Source organism: Psittacula echo (genome assembly GCF_963264785.1).
Source record: "Psittacula echo genome assembly, chromosome: 5".
Classification (NCBI taxonomy): domain Eukaryota; kingdom Metazoa; phylum Chordata; class Aves; order Psittaciformes; family Psittacidae; genus Psittacula; species Psittacula echo.
The window spans coordinates 51,455,077-51,480,062 of record NC_137739.1 but is presented as its reverse complement, the minus strand read 5'-3'; the positions used below and the strand labels follow the sequence as shown (position 1 = coordinate 51,480,062).

General features: G+C 36.5%; 1 protein-coding gene across 1 annotated transcript in view; it reads right to left on the bottom strand.

The window, feature by feature from the left end:
* The window catches only part of MIPOL1 (mirror-image polydactyly 1), a gene marked incomplete at both ends in the record, with an annotated part of 163,482 nt that extends 139,745 nt beyond the window's left edge, over positions 1-23,737 (bottom strand). Inside the window, 6 exons of the mRNA XM_080618211.1 lie at positions 936-1,041; positions 1,996-2,131; positions 4,713-4,899; positions 21,969-22,048; positions 23,372-23,477; positions 23,719-23,737. Of these exons, the coding sequence (XP_080474337.1) occupies positions 936-1,041; positions 1,996-2,131; positions 4,713-4,899; positions 21,969-22,048; positions 23,372-23,477; positions 23,719-23,737 (634 nt within the window). The remainder of the gene's footprint in view (positions 1-935; positions 1,042-1,995; positions 2,132-4,712; positions 4,900-21,968; positions 22,049-23,371; positions 23,478-23,718) is intronic.
* Between the last annotated feature and the right edge of the window lie 1,249 nt (positions 23,738-24,986).

Here is a 24,986-nt window from a genome sequence, read left to right as displayed (position 1 = left end):
CTGCTTCATATTCCTGAAGATAGTTACTCCTCCATTCAGTACCGGTATTTTGGGGACAGGTATTAGGACTATTAATATTCTGCGAAGTGCGCATGGTCTATAACGACACAATTTTACCTAGCTTACACTTTATGAACATTATGATACGATATATTTCTAAAAGCACTCCCAATAATTTATTTGAAACACTTTGAGAAAAAACTCAGAGATAATTTTCTTCCACTGAGTATGTAGTACACACACTTTTCAATAATAAAAATACTCAGCTTCATTACTTCAGAAATTTCCAAAACTGCAGAATACAAATTGTCTCCATTCTTGTATGTCTACCCAAAGAACAAATAACAACAAATATAAGCATACATTCACTCTTGAGTATAAACTTAAAACCCCATTAATTTTGAGAATTTATATAAACTTCACTCACTGGACACATACCATCACCAGACAAAAATTCATTATAACTACCAAAAGAAGAGATTTTTTCAAGAAAAGTGCAGGTCTCTAGTTGAGGTGAATGTGTGACTATCTCCATGCATGGGGAGGGGGTAGTATTGCTCTGAAGGAGCTAAAACAATAAGTGGTATTTGAACTGCTGGTTGAAAGGTAGAGGCACTGGTAATCATTATTTCCCCTTGTTTGTTCAGGACCTTCCAACAAAACAAACAACCTTTTTGTGATTGGATTGACATGGTGTTAACAATGCATTTAATGCCCAAATCAGTATGAATACAGGTAAAGCTCCTGCTAATACCAGTACCAGGATGTTAAAGCCACCTATTTTCTAAGCAACTCTAAACAGCCATACATAAAAAAAAAAGTCAAATCTTCCCTCCCTTAGCAAATAAAGCCAACATTCACCAGGCCACGTCATATAACAACCATGGGTACTGTATGACCCATACAGCCATCTGTTAAACGCTTGCCTACTGTACCTGCAATCTTTTCTGCAATCTTAGCTTCTGTAGCTCTCTCTTGCAGTTCTAAGTCCAGTTTTATTGTCTTCAGCTCCTTGTCCTTTTCAGAAAGCTTATCTTCAAGCTGAATTCAACAAATGGACAGTAAGATTCTTACCTGGCTGAAACAGTCAACTAGCTCTTTTAACCACACCAAATTTTTAAATAATAGATTCTCGCCCCCGAAATACAAACACTAAGCAATACAACAGAAGTTAAATCAATTATTTAAGGACAAATATTAAAAGTATTTTTTATCATCTGCCCTATCTTGCTGCACAAGACAAGCAGCAATGTACGTACCAGTATTTTTACTTGGGGTTCTCTTCTTCAGGTATCACCAGCTTGCTAAGGAAGTTCAGAATTAAATGGAATATAATGCAGATGGTATCTGCATAAATAGCCTATTTCCAATCAATATACTGAGTACTGACATCACAGCCTGAAGAGACTGTGGTGTAAAAGCACAATTTTTCACGTGCCTCACTAGATAGAAAACAGTTATTTCACATGTTGAGGCTCTTCTTTTTACTGCAAATTTGCTAAATCTGTTCTTGGATAGATATCTGAGCTTGCCATTGAATATTCCATGACACTTCATGGAAAGACTATAGACGTTTCTGTTATTTAGGCACATGCCACCACTACTAACGCTAAAAACAATGCAGTGTGCAAGTAGAATGGGATTTTCTTCTCCTCAACAAAAAGGAGGTTATCAGGGCACATTCATCATCTGAACCACAAGCTCCAGACTCTATTCATGAAATCCTGGCCTTGTTTTTGGTCCTCCTTGGTTTTCATCTATGCTGCTGCAAGAACCCATATCACTGATTAAAAAGGTCAAAGAGTTGGATGAAAGATTTTCTTATTTCCAGGGAAGCATCTGTTAAACACATACTAAGCATCCAAAATGACAGGAAAACTATTGATTGGTGCACTAAAATAAATAACAAAACTAAATTAGGAACAGTTTAAAATGTATGTTTTGTAAGACAACCATAAAAGAGCAAATACTGTGATCTGAATATCTCAATTGTACCTTTTTATTTTTTGCCCTCAGAGAGTCCAATTCTTTCAAAAGGAATGCAGTTTCTGTTTTTCCACCTAAATCAGCAGCATTATTCCATGAGGATACAAATTCAGGGAGCATCCTGTTAGCCCTTCTTTCTACGCTGCTGTGTTTTGGAGGGGAAAAAAAAAAAAGAAAGAAAGAAAGAAAAATAATGCAAAACCAGCTCCTCCCTCCTCCAAAACAAAATACACATAAATAAATTATCAAAACTTGTTAACCATTGCAAATATAATAAATAGACAGTAAAAGGGATGTCCTTCTATCACTTCTTAAATACATAATTCTGAGAAAAATCTGTTTATCTGGAATAGTAAATAAATATATTACCATACAAATTCATAAATAGACGAATATGTTGGATATGAAGCCTATAAACAGAAAATGCTAAATGTAAGCAAATATTAAAAACCTGTGCTTAATACAGAGCAACAAAGTAATAAAATGTTTAGGGATCAAGCCAGTGCTCTGGTTAAAACAAAACAAATTCTTCAATAGGATGGCCAATTCCACATTTAATGAAATGATAATATCCCAAATACAAGGTATAGGAGTTTATCTTGAAGAAATCTGTAAAAATATGGTGATGGCTAAAAAATTCTATTTCAAGGTAAGAATTCTATAAAACTTCTTGGCTATCCATTGATACAGTTAACTCAGATATCACTTGTAAAATGGCAGTAAAATCAGTAGGTGAAAGGATTAGAAAAGAGGATTAGCAAATGTTTTTAACATTTGCTTCCCTTAAGCATTTTCTGTTGACATACTTCCTAGCCAGTGAGTCATAAGTCATAAGCTGCCACAGAAAAGCTGTATCTTCTGAACTATTTATACATTACTTTCATTATGCATAATTCACATCTTAGAAAGAAAACTAATGCTATCTGGTGCTCCAAAGAGCCATTCCCTCAGGTAGACAATTGTTTGTACTCAGCCATCCCTTTCTTCACTGCTTCCATTGGATTTATTTTCTCTATGGCTCAAAGAAGTTAAGATCTGTGCTCTGCAGGCAAACTATGGCGTAACCTAAAGCACATCAAATACAGACAGCATGGAGATCTGCATCAAAACATTACTTTAGTGTATTACATTATATATGAGTTAGAAGAGTGCTTAAACTCTTTGTCTTCATTTTCAAGACCCTTCAAAGCCTATTTCATTTTTGCTCTGCCTAGCAAATTTCATTTAGTATTGTTTCAGACTGCAAGTGATATATGTGTCGGGATACTATTACCCAGACATTACAAACCTGAAACTTTTTTTGTGCATTTTCCATGTTCAGGTTGTACTTCCCGTGAACAAGTTTGAATATACCTCATAATCTTACCCCAATTCCTCAAATGTTTTCTTCTAAAAGAAAACTTGACAAGTCACATTGATGGTACACTAAGACCATCATCTACAATGCAAATCAGCATTGACTCAACATTTCCTGGGTCATTCTACACTAAGATATTTTCTTACCTTGTATACTAATAGACATCTATTTGGAGGACAGATTTTGTGCAACTTATATATAGCATCTACCACAATGAAGTTTTGGCCAATAGCTTTAGGATCCTACATGCTACATATTTACAGATGGGATGGTTCAACATGCTAACTGTAGAGGGTTAATCTCAGTGTTCAAGACCAGCTTGATTGCCAGTGTGAGTGACACTGGTGAAGGGTAGAAGCAACAACCTTTGTCTGACTCTGTGCTGGGCTGTACTTAAGCACTCAGGATTATATGTGGCTTCTAGTGCAGGATGCATTTCTCTAGCAGCAAATCTCAGGCCCTAATGCAAAAAAGGGCAACAAGACAGATGGAAAAGTACTATGGACTGACCTTGGCCCAATGGATCACCACTAGATCATACTAAAGATAACAAAACCACATGTAGAACGTGACAGGTGAAGAATTAGAGTATATATTTCAAAAGTACATTATCAGGCTTTGCAGCCTTGATCTCATTTTCAGAAGCAACTCTGTCACTCTCAGTTAAGACTTGGGCTTCAGAATGCTTAAGTCACTCAAAACTAGTAGCACGTTCTCTAGTCAGATGAGTATAACTTCATATATTACGCCACATAAGAGTGTATATATTTTTTAAGACTGTAGTAGAGGGCCGGTAGCTCAGTATTGAAATTAATGACAATAAATGACCAAATTAATGATAGAAGCAAATATCTAGTTTATACTGCACTTTTCAACCATATTTGTCCTTCAGATTCCTATTATAGGCTGTCTACAATCTATTACAGCTCCTCAACTTCATCGCACTTCACCTTGCTTTATTCCTGCTTCCTACCCTGCCTCATTCCTACTTCCTAGTCCCTTATTATACTTAGGGTACACTGTGCTTATTGTGTAAAACCACATATACTACTAGATTTTTAGATAATATTTTCTTTTTCTTTTTTCAATATCCATTTTCAAAATTCTCTGGAGAGATCACAATCACTGAAATACAGTGTGTCACATAAGCCATTGCCATGATCATATTTTCAAACAGTGATAAAGAATACAGTGGTGAACTGCTGCATTACACAAGGAAAGAAGGGTAAATAAGGTAAGTCCAAGTAAAAGCTGACTTACTGATTCTTAGTTGAGAAATAAGCTTCCCTATTTTTATAAAAAAAATCTGTATGTATATTATCTATAATTTGAATCTAGAAAAACTCTATTTAATGATATTTGGGTTTACCTTGATTCTTCAAGACTGGGATTACAGTCATATGGGGTGCCTCCTCTTTGACTGGTTACTGGCAGATCTGAAATTTTCAGGGCTTCAGCTTCTGCTTGGATGAAAAATTCTGAGTTTTTTTGAGAATTCAGATGAAACTGAAACTCAGCGCATAAGTCATCTTCTTTCTCTTCCAGGATGTGTGTTTCTGATTGGAAATAGAAGCAAATAATTATTTTTTTATTATTTTTTTTTTGTTTGGACATAGAAGTACAAACTTGAGATTTCTCATCTGAAAACAGCAAAAAGAAGAAAGTACTCCAATTTCAGAATCACAGTTTCCTCATCACACTAAGTAACGAGAGCTGTGTTACCTTGTGTCAACTGTAGAGCTGGATGTAGGAGTTACGACCTATTTACTAGATTTTTCTCCTGGAAACATCAAAAATTCATCACCCTTTCCTCTTCTTCTTAAATGACTGCTTAAAATAATGCTGACCCTAGGAAATTATCTACCTATCCTTTGCAAAAATAATCTCTACCCTAATAAAACATGATGAATTTCTGGTGTAGACAGGCAAATTTGCAGGTTGTGAACTAGACTCTTAGTTATATTGAGGTCTTTTTCAAATCCATTTTGGCAACAAAAGGAGTATCACCAAGCTGTAATTAGCAACAACAAATTTAAGGCTTCATTATTCACTCCTGCAGAGTGTAAGGTACAGGATCATACAACTAAAGAACTTGAAGAATGTAAAGCACAAATTGTGCCAAAGGGAAAATTATCTGATTAAAGTGTTGAGTGTGGTAGTTCTCTTGAGCTTGGCTACTAGATATTTTTAGGACATATTTCTGATATCAAGGTATTTAAATGAAAGAAATGTCTACATACCATGAATGTTCTTTCAGAAAGTAAGAACAAGTAAGTATTAATTATAGAACTATATTAAAAAATGAGGAGAAATAAGCCTAAAAAAGCTGCAAATGGGAAAAAGTGCATATATTCTTCATTTTTTCATTAATAGAGAGCAAACACTGGAGCTTTTGCTCATTTAATAAAGTTAGTATTTCCAAACATTTTGCTTAAATTATGTGGTATACATCCTCTGATCCAACTTATTACTTCCTCCTCAGAAATAATAAGAAACTGACTACACAGTTGCAATTATCTACAAATAGCCTGAAAATACACATCAATCAGTCAGTATCAGGGTATCATGCTGCATTTAAGATATAAAAGCACAGATTCCAAGTCAAAAATATTGAAGACTGTCTCTAAAATATGTTCAATAGATTACTCTTTCCTTGAAAAAGAAAAGACAGAGCCAATGGCAAAGAAAACATTCTGAGGGTACAGAGAGATGACTTGTGGATTGGCTGGAGTCAGTTGAACAAGTTCTCATACAAAGCTGTGTACTACCTTGAAGAAAAAGTTGTACCTGCTGCTCATCTGTATTCTCCTTATCTACTTCACATAAATCCACCTGAATCCAATCTCACCATACCTTTAACTGATAACCACACATAACCACTGATTTTTCTGAAAGAGGAACAGTGTACCAGAAATTTTATGTCTGAGCAGTATTAAACACGTGGGAACAATAACTTAATAAAACATTCCTTAACAAGTATAACCTAACACTATTTTCACTCCTGTGATGGAAATGTGTTCCTCAGATCATTTCACAGTTAATGCAGAAACTGAACAGCCCACAGCAACCTGGCTTCTTTGAGCAAATGTCTGCTTTTCACTGACTTAAAATCTTGCAGGTTTTTGAGAAGAAATTTCCCTTTAAGTGCTGCTACATTTTAAAGCTGGATTCAGTTTCTTGCTCCTCCTTACAGTAAATAGCAAGGATCTCTAAAGTAACAGGCATGAAAAAATTCACTATTTATACTAAAGTATATGTAGAACCTGCCCCAGCTTGGGGGTGGTAACATGTCAGGACAAAGTTCAGAATCCTCTCCAGTTACTACTACCTGAAAACAAACTTAGTCTGAATTTCATTAGTTGAGAAACTTTTTATACGGAGGCATACGCTTGGTTGAGATGCATTTCCCATTTGAGTTATAAAAACTTCCTATCACACCTCATCTTGACCACTTCTCCTATTTCAGCTGCAGTTACCTGTATACATTTAGTTGCAGATTATGCTCACACACACCGAAGGGGAAGTGTAATGCTTCGCTTGCCATAATAACTTTTCCTTCCCTTTTTCTCTAGGGCATCAGCATTTTCTGTGAGCCATTTGAAGTGCCTCAGGTAGTCTGTTGCATTCTGTGGAAGAATTCAAGCACAACGTATCTGTTGCAGTAATCAGTGACACGAACCTTTGTTCCTTGTTTAGCATTACCATACCCTCCGTTGGCCACACTATATGAAAGCTGAAGCAAAAACCTTCTCACTCCAGAATGGTAAAAAAATTAGATGACACTAGCTACCACGGTTACACTGGGACAAATCACAAAAGGGATTCTATCCTTTGGGCATGCAAGTAATCAAATCAGTAAGTTTTTCTCCTTTCCACAGTTACTGTTTTGTGAATTTGCTGCTTTTAATGCCAGGACTTAAAAAAAGAGTTCTCACAGTCATTGCAGTTTGAAGGAACCACTGGAGATCATCTAGTCCAGCCTTGCATCTCAATCAAGGTTACTTAGAGAAGGTTGCCCAGCACTATGCCCAGCTGGCTTCTGAAACAGAGGAAGACTAGGCCAGTGTTTGATCACTCTCACAGTACAAAACTGTTTCCTTGTATCCAGATGTCCTGGGTTCAGCAGCAGCAGTCAGTTCTTCTTAGTAGCTGGTGCAGCGCTGTGGTTTTGACTTTCGGGCTGGGAATTATACTGATAAAGCCGATGTTTTCAGTTGCTGGTCAGAATGTTTACCCTGACCAAGGACTTTGTGAGTCTCATGCTCTGCCAGGGAGGAGGGGAAGCTGGGAGGAAGCAGGGACAGGACACCTGACCCAAACTAGCCAAAGAGGTATTCCATACCACAGCACGTCATGCCCAGGGGATGTAACTGGGAAAACACCTTGGCGGGTTGGTGAGAGTGTGAAATAATTAATCTGCCAGGCCTCCCCATATTTATACCACAGGAACTTTGCCCCCCTCTACAATATTTAAAAGTTCTGACTGGGCTGGGCCAGCCCTGTTGGCAGATCCTCTGGTGTTGACCAACCAGGTGGCCTTTGGTAAGTGTGTATCCCAATGCTTGAAAGTTCCCCCACCCATTGCTCTCAGTGTAGTTTTTAACAGCCCATTATACCGTTCGATTTTCCCAGAGGCTGGTGCATGGTAGGGGATGTGATATACCCACTCAATGCCATGCTGTTTGGCCCAAGTGTCTACAAGGTTATGCCGGAAATGAGTCCCATTGTCTGACTCAATTCTCTCTGGGGTGCCGTGTTGCCACAAAATCTGTTTCTCAAGGCCCAGGATAGTGTTCCGGGCAGTGGTTTAAGCCAGTCAGCAAGTCAGCCACGCAGTTTCTACTCTCCACACCCCCCCTGGAGGGATGGGGAGGAGAATCGAAAGAACCTAACTCCCACAGGCTGAGATAAGAACAGTCCAGTAACTAAGGTATAACACAAATCACTACTGCTACCACCAATAATAATAATGATAAGGGAAATAACAAGGGAAGAGAATACAATACCATCCGCTGAAAAACAAGCCCGACAGAGCAGAGAGCATCCCTTCCGGGAAGTTCCCAGTTACATCCTCTAGGCATGACGTGCTGTGGTATGGAATACCTCTTTGGCTAGTTTGGGTCAGGTGTCCTGTCCCTGCTTCCTCCCGGCTTCCCCTCCTCCCACGCAGAGCATGAGACTCACAAAGTCCTTGGTCAGGGTAAACATTCTGACCAGCAACTGAAAACATCGGCTTTATCAGTATAATTCCCAGCCCGAAAGTCAAAACCACAGCACTGCACCAGCTACGAAGAAGGAGAAAAAGTGACTGCTGCTGCTGAACCCAGGACACCAGATTGAATTTCATGCATTTTAATTTGTGCTTATTGACTCTGCTCCTGTTAATGCGTATTATCAAAATGAGTCTGACTTCTTCATTCCCTTCCATCAGGTATTATTCATACTGATAAGACGCACTCCTTTGAGCCTTCCCTTCTCAAGGCTCAGTCTCAGCCTCTCCTCATGCATAAGATGCTCCAGTCCCTTTGTGACTCTGCTGGACTTGCTCCAGTAAGACCATCTCTTTTTTGTACTAGAGAGCTCAGAATTGGACTTGGCACTTTAGATGTGACCTCACCAGTGCTGAGCATAGAGGATGGATCACCTCTCTTGATGTGCTGGCAACTCTCTTCCTAATGCAGCCCAGGATGCTATTGGTCATCCTTGCAATGAGGGCACATTGGTTTATACTCAACTTGCTGTCCACCAGGATCCCAATCCCTTCCTGCAGAGCTAACCAGTTGGTGTCCAGCTTGTACACTTACATGGGATTATTTCTGGCCAGATGCAGGGCTTCACATTTCCTCTTGCTAAAATTCATGAGGTTCTTCTCTGCTCAATTCTCCAGCCTGCTGAAGTCCCTCTGAATGGCAGCATAATCTCTGGTATATCAACTACTCCTCACAGTTTTGTATCATCAGCAAACTTGCTGAGGTTATACTCTGCTCCATCATCCAGATTATTAATGAAGACACTGAATGACACCAAATCCATTTTTAACTCTAGGAGTACATCACTTGCCTCCTACTGGACTTTGTGCTACCAATAAACACCATCTGGGCCTGATGACATTCAGCTAGTTTTCAACCAACCTCACAGTTTAGTTATTTAACCCATATTTTGCTTCTGCATTAGGATATCATGGGATACAGAGTCAAAAGCATTACCAAAGACAAGGAAAATAATATCCTATTTTCTTTCCTGCTTATCAGAATAGACTATTTTTTAATATCAATCATCTCTCTTGGATCTCTCTTCTCTCCAGTACTGTATCCTGTGGGATTCTTCCAAGCAGATATCTGAGGAGGCCAAAATCTGTTTTTCTGCAGTCCACAGCTGAGGTCCTGCTTTTTGTCCAGCTTCCTCCTCTCAGGATCCTGAACTCTACCACCACATGCTAAGTCCAGCCAAGGCTGCCCCCCTAGCTTGATATCAACAACCAGTTCTTCCTTGTTTCTAAGCATCAGGTCCAGAAGAGCACCTTTCCGTGTTGGCACCTCAATCATTTGTGTAAGGAAATTGTCATCAGTGGCCTCCAGCAATCTCCTAGATCACTTGTGTCCTGCTGTTGTCCCTGCAGCAGATTTACAGCATTGTTTTAGGTCCCAAGGAGGACCAGGGAACACAAGGTTTCTTCCAGTTGTCTGAAGAATGCCTCATCTGCTTCTCCCAATCCTCCTCCATGCCCTTCCCTCTTACGGACAAGATCAAATATAACATCTGAGTTCCCATGACATTGATCATCCCTCCAGAGCCATATATTCACAGATATGCTCATTCCAATAATATCAATCGTAGGTCATCCCAACAGTATCAATGGTGCTTATGCAGAAGAGCAGTAGAGGGTTACAGAGGTTCAGATGAGCCACAGCAGCCTTTGTATAACGTCCTGAACATGAGCTCCCAAAAGCAGCAAAGCTCTCTAGATGACAGATTAAGTCAGCAGACAGATATCTATTTATTTATTTTTTTACCAGAATGAAGTAAACATGTTCGCATGATGAGGAAACCATCTGCATTAGCAGCTGATCTAAATCCTTAGGCCATGTCAAGATACGGATTTTTATGCCCCTGGCTTAAATTACAGCAGATGGAAAAGAAATAATTTAGAATGGGACTAAACCTGTGTTGGCATTTACTAATGCTAACACTACTTCTTTAAGCAACTCACATTTGCAGCACACCTTTTCATCAGATTCAATTCCCTCAAGCACATAGGTAAGACCAAGCAGCATCACAGCAAGCCTGTAAGCAGCATTCCCAGAAATGTTAGATGGAACACAGAGGATCTGGTTTTTTCCCCTACTGGCTTTGTAACAGAGAAGATGACAGCAGCCTCCATTCACAATTGGAAACACTCTGCCCAAGGGCATTAAGGTTAGAGGTTTGTGCTCGTTTAATGAAGCTATAATGCATACTTTTTTTTTGTCAACATGCTAAATCTGTCAGTAGAATGATTTGGGGAAGACATTTTGAACACGGTTAGATCAATGGGCATTTTTATTTTTAAAACCCCTTTATTCTTTATATAGCATCCACTCAAATAATTTAGGCTTTGGTACATGGTAACTTGTCTTGCTGTTAAAATAAGTGGCAATATTAATCAATGTACTTTAGTGCTTTTCCTCCTGCCTCCTGCAAATTGTATTGTGCATTAATTACCAATGCTGCAGAGACACACCGGGGAGTAAGTAGCATTTGCAATAATCAGGCTGCACAAGGAGCATCAGAGAAAGTCTAAAACAGCCTTGCAAGCTTGGGAAAAAATGCTGTAGTTTTCATTAAGTGGTATCCCCACCACTGATTCTGATTCTTGAATATACTAAACAACTTATTTTCCATATAAAATAAAACAAGTTCAGTAGCCCAGATTAATATTTCACTATAAGGAGAAGCTGAACAGCTGATCTTCTGTATGTATTTATCTTGAATGAATAGCTTGTTCATATTGAGGGAAAGAAAAGCAAATGTTAGGAAGAAGGAATATAAAGACACTAGAATTAAAGCTGGGAATTGATTGTGAGGGACATAAGGGGAAGATAATGCTGACATAGTTTGCAATTGTAAAGGCGGAACAGCGTTCAATGTTGTTAAGCTGGGAGTGGTTAGAAAGTCAAGTAAAAACATTGAACCTAACACATTTTGCATGCAGCCCTATTTTTCATAGCTTCTTAGAAGTGCAGCACCAAATAATCCTGTACAGACACTGATAATATAGAAAGAAAGGTTGAAGATGTAAGTGCACAGAAGGTGCAAATTCATCTGGGAGGTTATGGAGGCAGTAGCTTCCCTTGTTACACCACTCAGAATATTCAGCAGTCCCATCATCCAAGCAGAAGCTGGGTGGGTACCTCCATCCGCCTGTTTGCAGTCTTTCTGCACCCCACTAGTCAAGTTGCACTGATAACTCAGAGGTTTGTAGGGGATCTCTGCAGAATAACAATACAGGAAAACAAACAAACAAACAAAAATCCAATGGAACATGCATGCAGCACTGCAGAATACATGGTTGGCTGCTGATCTGCCTGCAGCTAAGTATGGGGACATTGGCAGCTGCTGGTGCTCCAAACCAGCTTAAAGTGTAATAGTACTTACCACTTGCTACCTATAGCTTCCTAGTATTAGTTTTAAGCTGGTCTATAGCACAGACAAAGCATGTTTTCATCTGTCTGCAAAAGACTGCGCGAATGAACCCCTAGAGGGATGGCATTAAGAGGCAGAATAGGAAAAAGTGCAAAACCAGGAAGGAAGAGAACGAGCCACTCTGGGAGCATGAGCAAAGCTGACTGCAAACTCAGTAGCTTACTCTTCCTACGTGACATTGTCAGATTAAGAAAATTTGGAAAAATGTAGAACAAAACGTTGTGCTACATTTGAGGAATTAACTGCAACCTCAATTACTAAAAGCCCCCAAAATTCAGTTATTGACAAGCTCTAATTTACTGTTAATCATGTATTTTTTCTTCTCAGTCTAAACAACAATATAGCTTCAATTTCTATGGTGGTTTTTTTTTTCATGTTTTACAATACCAAAACCTTTTAATTTCAAATACCAAGAGGGAATATTCACTATCCAACAAAACTATGCAAACAAACAGCCACCCTGCCCCTACACCAGACTTATTCCCACTAGAATAAAAGGGCATACTTACTACAGTCTAAAAATACTTTAATTTGCCCCTACCTGCTACATTGCCTATATAAGAGCCTATATATGGATTATAGAATTCTTTAAAGTTCATAAGATCTACTGCCACTGGATTTGAATTCTTAGAATTATTTAGTTACTATTTATTATATATAGCTAACAAAACTTGAACTTGATAGCAAATAATCTTTCTAGCTATGTAAATGAAATTAGTACTATAGCTGAATATTCCTTCATGAGCAGAAAATGATGAGTCAGCCTTTTTGTCAATGACAAACATTCATTCACATGGCTGTATAACTACTGGAACTTCTACCGAACAGAATGACTGTGAAAGACTCAGATTACTCAACAGTTCACTCCTTACTGAATGATTAAAAAGCACAAATCCTGAAAATGAATGGGAAACCAAAATTAAAGGATTTCCTGAGCATGAATATGCTAAGAAAGAAAATGAGGCTGGTGGAAGAAATATGATCCTATTGCCTGGCGTAAGTGGAAAGAAAAGAGTTGGTTTAGGTTTTAGGCATTTTCAGAATGCCTGTTATTCCCTTTTCATTTGTATTTGAGTTGATACAGATGCAACATACATGATTTACATCCATATCTCAAGGGGTCAAGTGGTGCTTTTTCTTTCTTTTTCATTTTTAGTTTTCCTCACTATTTTATCTTTCTCACAATCTGCAAGTAAGTTTCAGAGTTAATCCCAAGAAAAGATGCTGTACTTAATTTTCAAGAAAAAATGTAATTCCTGCTTCCGGAAAACAATTACAAAAGCTCAGTACAAAAGTACAAGATCAATATACATTTTCTCCAAAACAAACAAACAAGAAAAAGTGCAGTTTTACTTACCTTTGGACTTACTACAGATTTATTTACATTAGCAATTGTTTAGGCCCCTTCAGGGCAGCATAGTATACTGAGTACCAGTAAACTGCAACTAACAGCAAAAGGTTGTCTCTTCATGACACACTTTTTCTAATGTTTAAAGAAAACTGGGCAAAGCTTAAGATGATTTTTCAGTAGGTTCTAAGATTTCACTGAATCATTTCTGTAGCACAGCAGAATGGCAGTCACAGCAACCTGATAACAAGTGAAGACTGAACTTAGAGTAGTTTTGCAATACAAAGCTAATTCCTTTTATTTCTCAGTGCTCTGCCCAGCCAAAATGCCACATACAACCGGCCAAGCCCTTGGCAGTAAAGAGGAGGAATTGTAGATGCATTGTATACTTAGTGCCCCAATGATACGTAACTGTGGGCTCTGCTGAGAGCACCATAGGTCAAATCAGAGGAATAAGGACTATCAACTTACTTTTAAGTAACTCTTACTCAGAAAGGTCCTGGATTTTACAGTGAGATCAAATATCTGCTCTTATTAAAGAAACAAATGAGAGAGGTTCACTGAAATAAGCCTTGAAAACATTTTCTGGAAACTCTCTCAGATATTTTATAAGGGATGCACAAGCACTATGACAGTCATTTTAAACCAGCATGAAATAACTGGATCAAAGTCACTGAGCCATGGAAAAAGTAAAACTGCAGAAGTCCACAGCACTGTATCATCCATGCTGGATCTTGGAGCTTGTGCTACGTTACTGGTGGCCCTGCTCCTGTCTCAGAGGCCTCAAATTCTCTTTCCTATTGAGAGTGGCTTTAGCAACTCATTTTAATTGGACTTCAAGAAAAAAAAAATTGCCATTTTTACTTACGAATGATAAAATAACATTGACACAATCAAAAAATTAAGAGAAATTTCAAGTAACTAAATTGTTATCCTTCTACATTCCTTGATGATAATGTTCATTCACATGACAGACTACAGTATTTCTATATTAGGAGACAGACATGCAGTGTACAGTATACACAAACTTCCTGCAATTTCAGTAGTGGTCAGAAGAAATTACATGGCTATTTTTTATTTTTTTTTCCCATACTATCATTCTAATATAGAGAACTTCAAAGCAATCACAACTGTTGCAGAAGTCAGGTTAACAGAATAATACAATTCAAATGCTTGATCTCTGGCTACAGCTAAGCATCTAAGTTGTCCAAAGTCATGATCAAAGAGAACAGTGTGTTCTTTTTGGAATTTTATTGATAGAGTTCTCTGCAAATGAAGTAAGAACAGCCTAAGCTATGTTGTGCATTAATGTCTTAGTTTGCTCTACATCACATGACACATACACACACACACACACACACAAAAGAGGCTTGAAAATATTTTGTGTGCTAAAATACAGATGAAACTCGGAAGTCTAATGGGTTTTTTTTTTTATTCCTTAAAGGAATCTAAATAGAACAGTGAATTCATTCTGTGTTAGCAATTCAAGCGGGGGACATCTGTGTTACTTTGAATGCTTCTTTATTCACCTGTACTTGTGTGGAATCCTGGCAACACCCTTCATAAAGAAATAAATTTAGAAGGAGATTAAGAACAGTTGGAGTTATTCTGGCAAAGGCAATTTTTTACATTACTCCAAGGATTCAGACAACTTTAGTAATGATGTTTCCCTCACTTATCTCTCTCACTAAGTCTTTTGCCCTCCTATTTTGCATCTAAACAAAATGTGTACAAAATGGTGAATATTTAAAATAGTCTTAAAATAAGTCTTTAAAACATGCAGACAATCATTATTTTGGAATTCACTGCAGTTAATCGTGATGCATTTATTAATGTGTAAATATCAGACATTTCCTTTGGCATTCCACTCTCCATTTGCAATTCATTAACATATTGTTATTTTAAAATATTAGTGTCTGAGAAGATACTAGATTTTCATTAGATTGGTCTCACACTTGAAAAAATATTTTTATATTGTGAATAAATCAAAACAGCAAAATTTCTAGGCAGATACTAAGTGGGATTCACTGAAACACGTTCGTTCTAATGGATGGATGATTGCGTTTGGTCTTTTGAAACTTTGAAGTATAGGTAAGTCTTGATCACACAAATTAATAAATCCTAAAGCTGGAGTTAACAATAACCATTACACCCAAATTCTGCAGCTTAGCCCAGCCAATTTTTCAAAAGGTCAGGTTGTGAACTGGAGAAGATCAGGGAGGTCCACCGCATAGCTTTGTTGCCAGGCATCTCTCGTCTGGATTGTTGCAGGCATTTATTAGTATTCGTCAGCAGACTCAACAAAGCAAACACGAAATTCAAGCACGAATAATAAAATGAAATGCTGCTATATAACCCTTTGTCATTCAGCAAATATGGGACTTTTTAGCTACATTGTTCCTAAACCTGGGTTACTACTTTAATTTTTCTCCACAGTGCTGACTGAATGAGTATGCATGTGTGTTAAATGCAGAGCTCCCTTAACAACTGCAGGACTGCCATTTAATCTGTTGGTAGATGGACCATTTCCTGTGGGAACTCTAGCTATGATTTCCAGATCCACCAAATAAATCTCAGATTAAGATTCCAAATGAAACCTGCCTTTGGCAGATAAAAAATGTCAAGATGGATATAAACAGTAAAATTATAAATTATCTAGGTGTTGCACGATGACTTGATGTGTGTTTTTTGTTTACACTTTCCCCGATATCACAACTATACAAGGCATTCATCAAATGTCACACTTTCATAATACTGGAGGCATCATTAAAACTGTTTGGCTAAGGACCTTGAAGTGTTTAAGCAGTAGCTCAAAAGTATATTTGTGCAAAGTAGAAGAATAAATTTACATATCAGCAGCAGCTCATAAGGGATGGGTAAATATTCTGTTTATCTCTCATTGTAATTCAGGTTAGTTTAAATACAGGGTTTCAGGATATCATTACAGCCTATATGGAGTCATTACATAATTTCCAAACATAGTGTCTGCTAGAGTTTTACCAAGCATGCTGTGTTTATGTTTTCTAAACCAGCTAAAAACAAAGTAAACGCTCCCACGCCATTTTTCTGTTGTTATTGTCATACCAGACAATTGCTTTCACATATAACCCCTTCCATTATCTAAATCTTAATGATCCAGAACTCCGTTTTATCTAGGCAGGGTGATGTTTCCTGATGCCCATTAATTATAGTGAAAATTCTCTTATCCAAATGTATTCAACCTCCTCTACCAAAACAAACAACTAAGCCTTTGCTGAATTAGAGTTCTAAACAAAATCCCAGGAAAATACAGCTTTAGAAGTGAAGAAAAATATTGTAATTTTAAGTGTCCAACATAAAATAAAGGTCATTGCATAAAGTGCCACTAAGACACCTTGCCCACACACCCTTTACTCTGAGTAAATGGTCTACTAAAGATGCTACTGAACTTTCAGATAAGAGACTCCAATGCACTTCCTGGAGAATATTTTCTTAATAAATTTTGTTATGTCTTTGTTCTGAACTTAAGCTTCATTCCATTTGTTATTATAACAGAAGCAACGAAGGTTTCTAAAGAAGAAAGTAACTAAATTCCTCTTGCACTTGTGCTAGGTCTTCTGAAGCACTACATTAAAATTATCATGGTAATAAGCGTTGCTCTCCTTGAAGCACATTTCAAGACATACTGAAGTTAGCAGCACTCATACTTTAAACGCTTCAGCAATTCAACGTGCAATACTTCAAGGTGTACATTCTCCCCATTGTTAGTGCTTGCAGTACTCAGTGCAGATAAGGCACTACACATTTTCAGTATACCATGAAGGGTCTAACAAAATCATATTCGCAACACTCCAATGTCACGCAGATACTGGATACCTAATTGTGCTTCTGATGAGGCTGCCTGTGGCCCAGCCAGAAATGCACTGTATTTAGCCATTCAAAATGTACAAGGAAAGAAATGGGATGGAGAAAACGAAGACAGCCATTCTTCTTATGTTTGACTCATGTGAGACCATTCAACCTCTCTTCTGCCTCCTGTACTGTGCAGAGAAACCTGCAACTACCCTTGCCACTTTGCAAGGGTATGTCTGACAGCTAAGACACTCTGAGTTTGAGGCTGCAAGCACAGCATACGTGGGAGACACTAATGAATTGAGCCACATGGATGGAGAGGACTCTGCCTCTCTGCATATCATGATTCTTCTGCATACACATCCATGCAACATCCACATCTGCTTTCTTTTCCAGGTAAACAGCACTCTGTATTGCAGAAAAGGGAAAGAGAGAACGAACAGCCTCACAGTATCTCTTGTTGAGGCATGTAAAAGAAGAGAGACTTCAATATGACAAGTATGGTTCATTTTGCCTTTACTGCAGCCTTGGAGGAAGGGCTTCAGATTTAGAGAGTTTACACCTGTAATTGATGAATTCTGGTGAAAGGGGAAGCAGAAACTTTACAATCAGTTGCTTTTCGACCCAACTAAAGCATCAGATGAAAAATATTTATAACACTGCATTACTCTCAAAGCCTCCTTTACCCTTTCATCTTTCTGTACGTATGTGTGTTACTGCATGTGTTAAAGTTACACAACAGTAATTCCACACAAAAAGCCTTGTAATTACTACTACAAAACCAAACCTGCAAAGTACATTAAAATCATCACAGAACTACAAAAAACCACTGCTTTTAATAAGATAGTGTAAAAATACATGGTGAAGAACAGTAGTTTCATTTCTAGGAAGTTAGCAAGAGAAGATGATGCATTTTACTTAACCTGTGCATATGTCTCATTGCCTGCACATTGCCTCAATTACCATGAAAGCAGAAGGGATGGCTGATAAGGGAGTAAGTAAATGTAAAAATATTTCTAGAGAGGTTTTAGTTCCTGAATATTATTGACTACATGACATAAGAACTAAAATATTTGTGTAAGCAATATGCTGCCACATGGTCATGACCATGACAATACAAGGAAAGCTATGGCCAGATTCTCAACAGTAAGCACCATGCATTCATGCAAGACCAATGCATGCAGAAAGACACAATGCAATTAAGACAACTGTCTACACATAAGCTTATCACATGCACAAGTGCCTGAGCAGCTTTATGTATATAACTTGTTCATTCATATCTGTTTCCTTTTCTATTTTTCCTGATGCGAGCAAGACTGTAAAGCAACAGCTCACTACAAGATAAAACACTTTTCAGATTTCCCTGCACAAGCTGATTCTGCTGTTCTGTTTCAGTCGAGTCTCTTCTGCTTGTAGACAAGCAATTTAAAAGTATTTTTACAAGGTGCACATTCTTTCAAAGGCAAGTTACAGTGACAGTGTCTCTATAGATCGTAACTAAGATCTGACATCAAGTTCTTACAGGTAAGATTGGCTCATTGACTTACATTTTAATACATGCTTTAATGTTTTAGAAATAAGTATTTCCTTATTTCTATACTTGAAAAAAATGTAATAACCACCTTCTAAGGAACAAACCACTTTGCCATTAAAAATAAACTATTATCTTGCTTTAGGACAGTCCAAATAATAATTATACAATGCTTTTCATTTTGGAATCAGTAAAATTATAATTTTGTTGTCAAAATAGACCTAACAGTCATTGATATTCTAAGACTTTACCTAATTTCTGCCCTGTCCTTGAATATAATAGATGCTCAAAAAAAATGACACAAGGAAAAACATTACAATAATGAAAGACTATGCAATGCAGAAGTACCGCTGCACCCATTCAAACACAGTACATGATACGAGTCAAATGATACACAAATTGAACTCCAGTATTTGCAACACTCACCACTTCCCTATCCTGCCAGCTCTTTTGGAAAATTGACATATTGAGTCCTGAATGTATATACAGGTATGAAAGGCACCTAATTTCAGATTCCCTCTTGTGGTTTTGCAGTATTAATGTCTGTGTAGTTCTTATCATGCATGTAAACCCTGCTTAAGTATCAACTTCACCCAGGTACAATGTTCTTCCCCCACACCACCACTGCAATGCAAAGATATGCACTCATTTGCCAATACAAGTTTATTTTTATATTGGACTACCTTCCTAGACTTTCTAGCTTGGATCCTGAATATTTTTCATTTGGAAATTACAGAAACTTCACTGGCCTGCTGCCCATGCTCCTGATACATTCTCTCAGGCATTCTTAGAAAGAAATTAAAAGTCTCTATCCTCCTATTAAAAAGTAGGTGCTGTGGAGATAAACAGCACATTTAAATTAGGTACAAACCCAAAATAACTAGCCTTGCAAATAGAATGTTCTTTAACTCTTCCTAAAATACCAGACCAGAGACAAATGTCTTCAACCCACACAGGCATATGACATTCCAAACAACACAGAAAGTTAAAAGAAAATTTCAAGTATCAAACACTTCAGATATACTCTTTTTAGACAACTATACTCTTTCATAACAACTTTTAACAGGTTACATATTATCCCACATAACTGACATAAACGTACCACTTCTCTGCACCTAACATTTTTTGCTGGCTTTTTTGGTTGGTTTGTTTGGTTTGTTTGTTTTTTAATTCTCATTGCTAGACTGAATTTTCATCTAGTCAGCTGAACTTAATCTCAAACATGCTTTACCATGCTTACTTTTTGACAAATAATTTAATCTCCAATAATTCAGTATGCTACAAAAAAAAATAATCAATAAGTCATTATAGAGTTATTCTAAAAACAGCTTTTAAACTTCCAAGTGAGGAACAACTAGATACAGTACAGTACCAACTGCAAAAAGGGAAGATAATATGGATGACAAAGCAAGTGGAACACAAAGTGGTACATGCTTCAATATAGACATTTAAACGGAAGACTAAAAGTTACTTTGATTTAGTTCAATGTAGTTCAATGAGAACATGCACCAGAATGTCTACCAAGGGCACATACTGAATATTATGTTGCAGCAATTTATCTATTATCTTTATGATAAGAAAATACAATTTAAATGCTAATATCCAAATAAAATTCTAAGGAAAAGGAAAAGAAGTCTCATCCAAACCACTATGATGACATGAGATTTATCCATAATCCCCTTTTTTAACTTCCCTAGGAATAAAAGCATAAAGAATTTTGTGACCCATCAATAACTGATCTAAAAAAAGTGTATCAATCTTCATTTTGCCCATATAACAACTATTATTGGATAGACAAATATGTGTTAGCTTGGAAGAAATAGCTTTCTAAACAGCACAATATTAACCTCATGCATCAGAAAAATAATACACTCAAAAGTCAGTATCTACCCCTTTTTTAAAATATCTGTGAGCAGCAGCAGAAGGCCATTTCTTGCAATTAGACAGAAAATATTTCACAGAGAATCAGTTTATGGTATTCACTATCCTACTTTGGAAAAGTTAACCTTTTGAACCATTCTGAGGGTATGCTGACCCCTAAAGGTCTAAAAATACTGAATATGATTAAGCCATTACACATTTTAAAAGTATAAATTGAGAGAATACAATTCTCCACTAAGTTACTCCACCATGACTATTTTTACTTTCAGAGTATAAGACTCAAAAACATTTTTAACTTCACTGAGTAATAGCTCAAAATTCCGTGAAAAGGGGTCTACAAGTACTTCATTATAAACGGTAATATAGACAGAAATTCCTTTACATATGTAGGAAATGCATCATCTCCAAGACAGAGTGGTTTTTCTTTCTTCTCAAGTACAGTTTTCATGAGAATATTAACATTTATTATGTTTTAAGAAAGAACACAGTATAAAATTCGAAACAAGGAAATATATAAGATGCTATCAGACTCTAATACGGGAGGCATATTTGACATTGACACACCTATTCCTTTTTTTTGTTTGTTTGTTTTTAAACCTACAAATAGCCACTTACTGAAAAAAAAAACCCACTGCTGAAAGTCTGCTTCCTGGTGTTGTTCTCCTTCAGCCTACATATTATTATCTAGCCACAAGCTACTTTCTATCTTCCCTTCTGTAAAATCAGTCAGTCACATAATGTGCTCTCAAAGTCAGTGCTTTTGGTTTTTTTTAAAGTTTCTGCCATGAAACAGAGAAAAATGTATCCGAGAGCAAAATTTTGGTCATCAAAATACAAAATAGACTCTTCCATCCTGATAGAGATGAAAACTCCATGAACCACGGAAATTCCAAGTTAACCAAGGCCCCCTTTACCAACAAGCCTACCTTACTGTCTATATTCAGCTGAAGTAATAATGAGAAGCTCATTAAAATTATTAGATGGCTTAATCATATTCTAGCAAGGCGTAAATAGCAAGAAAGTTACTTTAAAACAGACTTTGGATTTGTTGTTAACCCGTTAAAGAAAAAAAGATTGGAAAGTGCAATGTACAGAATAAGAATTTAAATTAATTTAAGATTTCTCAAAGTTATAAAAAAATTCAACAACCTAGAAAATAAAAATAAAGCTGATGATTTACGTTCCTGTAGCTGCTCTCCTGTTATCCCAAATACTTAAGATGCAGTGTATGGTAGTTTTTTCTCTTTTCTTTCAAAGTCAGTCATGTATCGGCAAGAACAAATACATTCCAGTCACTGCCTAGCACTGGTAGAACACCTGAGGTTCCCTATTAATATCTTAGAAGTCCTTACCGTTTGACCAGTTCTCCATTTGTTCTTCTGAACTTGTTTGATCTGGCACTGAGTCCAGTTTTTGCTTAAAGGTTTCAGAGCTAAAATAAAGCAAACTCTAGATACATAAACTTGAAACAATATAACACACCTATACTTTTGCCTTTGTTTGACAGAAAATTTGCAAGACAAATGATTTAAAAATATATATATAGCATGACAATAAACTGTATACTTTAACAGTCAGTACTAAATCTTATTTCTCAGTAAAATATTTTTCGTCCACATAGCTATACAATTTTTATAATGGTTTGGTTCAGCTTTCTGTTGCATATAACATCTTCCTTGAAAAATCTATTAGTTTGTCTTCTTGTTCTACAGTCTGGTCTTGGAAGTGCATGCTACTGAGCACAGCCCAAATCACACTGAGTGGTCCCACTAGGGGCAACGAGACTGCTTGCTTTGGTAATTATTACAGATGGTTGTATGCACTATTATGGCATTCTTTCTCCTGCTTTAATTTCATAGATAAAATACAGGTAAAGCAGTCCATGACCACTCCAACTCTGAATTTGCAGGTTTTTCTAAACACTAAATAATCAATCCTAATATTTGCATACATATTGCTTCAGACCATACAGCTAATCACACAGCTGCAATATTTCATGTAATCAAAGATGTTCAAGAAACAACCCTCAATACTCAAAAATAAGATGTACAGTAAAATGTTATGCTCATCAGGTAGCACTTTCAGTTTAAAACATATGCTCTCTTATACATTAAAAATTGAACTATATTCTATATCTCAAGGAAATCTAAGTCAATTTGTAATTACTAATATAGTAAGTTTACCACAAATTTTATTATTTACTCAAATACCTGTTTTAAAATGTATTGTATGAAGGACAATTTTTCATCTTTAACTACATAGTTATGCTTATTTTGTATGTTTTCACTGCTGTATTTTTTCTACATTTACTTAAAAGATACAATATGTGCCTTGAAGAGGCAGTGGCTAGATCATGAAAATACCTAGAGTTGTGCTGATAAATGTAAAGGTTAAAAAAAAAAATAATTGAATTAAGTACACACTTTAACATTCAAGCATATTATACCAAGACATATGTTCTAATGAATAATGAAGCAAAAGAAATTCTTGTTCTATACAACACCAAAAAGGCACATGTTTTCATTTTTACCTTTGAGACTCTAAAAAGCAAAACAAAACAAAAGTATAATTGTGCAAGCACTTAAGATTCAACCCTAACATATTAAGCATTCAAGAAATACATATTTAGCTCATATGGGCTGTTAACTATAAATGTGCACGATAAAAACCAAATATGTATGATTTGACGTCCTTAGGTCTTAACAAAAAAAAAATAACAACTTCACCTCATATCGCAGAACTCTGAGTTCCTTACAAGAATCCCTCAAATGAAGCTGTACGTTTCTTTCTCAATTCTGTGTAACTGTGTTGATTTGGAGTTGGCAATCTTTTCCTAAGTTCCTCATTTACTTTTGGATTAGCTGAAAATATAGAAGGTTATTAATATCAAGAAATAGGTTTCTGTCAATGAAGCCATTTCCCTACATATTGCACAAAAAGGTTCATAATAATTGAAGTATTTTAATAAGATATTCATATAGCAAGACATGAAGAAAATATGGTATTTAATAACCTCTGGAGTATTTTAAAACATGTCTTAGGGCCTTAATGTGCCTAGTAATATACTATTTAAAACCATAATTTTATCCCTCCACAATATACAGTCATACTTCCTCGCCATTTACCCAGCTAATGAATGCCAGCAATTAGTAAAATGTAATCCCATTGCACAATCATTTTAATGCTTTTAGCACTCAGAAAAGTAAACACCAAATTAATACTGCTCAAGCCATATCAGATCCTAGTTGGAAGCAAGCAATTATAGTTCAGCTCCTCAGGTGTAATTAAATGATTGGAATGATTTAGTTCCATAAATGCAAGTTAATTCATAAGCAAGCAACAAATATACTGGGAGTAATTACAGGAAACATTGACAGTCTAAGCAGGGCATGTATCTCACGTGGGAAAATGCTGCCCTCTCCTGGCAGTAATAGACTATGGCACAGGAATGATTGGAGACAGAATTCTGTCAAGAGGCTTATTTTACAGACTTTGTCTTCATAGGTGAAATATGTTCTGCTAATTAATGGAATTTTCTGATTTACATATACAGAAAATAGAAACATTGTTGATATCAGATTAAAACAACCTAACGATCAAAGTCAAAAAGAGAAACTTTCTGGGGCTCCCTTAGGTTTGCAGTAATCTTCCCATAGTATTTAAAAAAAAAAAAAAAAAAAAAGTCAGTAAACAGAACAACAAACTATTCCACATACTAAGCATGTAAATTGCATTTTTTGACCACAAATGCTGCAATAGGTATCTAATTTATGCACAACACTTAGATATCATTCAAAATGTACTTTTACAGTAGGTACATTTAAACATAAGATATTTTTAGAACCAAAACTTATTGAACCATAATTATTCAGACAGACTTAAACTTTGCCTCATCAACAACAATCAGAGCCTGGCCATGAAGGTTTTACCAGGATGAATCATCAGAAAAATTAAATACAATTATTTTAAAGCTCTACCTTCATTTGAAAACTATGTCAATAATCAATCGATCTAGTAATCAAAAGAAATTAAGGCTAGAGATTAAAATAAAATACACTGGTAGACTGAGACAAAATTGACAAGAAGAAAATGAAATTGTAACCCAAACCTTAGAGTTAATTTTAAATCTAGAGGAGTTAATTTCCTTATTTACTATTTATTCAACCTGTGTTAGTGTTAAGACTACTGCTTGAACTACACACAAAGCTAAAAATAAAATAAAATACATTTGCCCTTATCTGTAGAATACGCAATAATCACATAAAGTTCACACTAAACATTAAAGCACAAACCACCTACAAATATGAATATAAATTATCCAGTATGTTCCTACTAATGAAAGAAACCCCAGATGTACCTATTTAACCCTC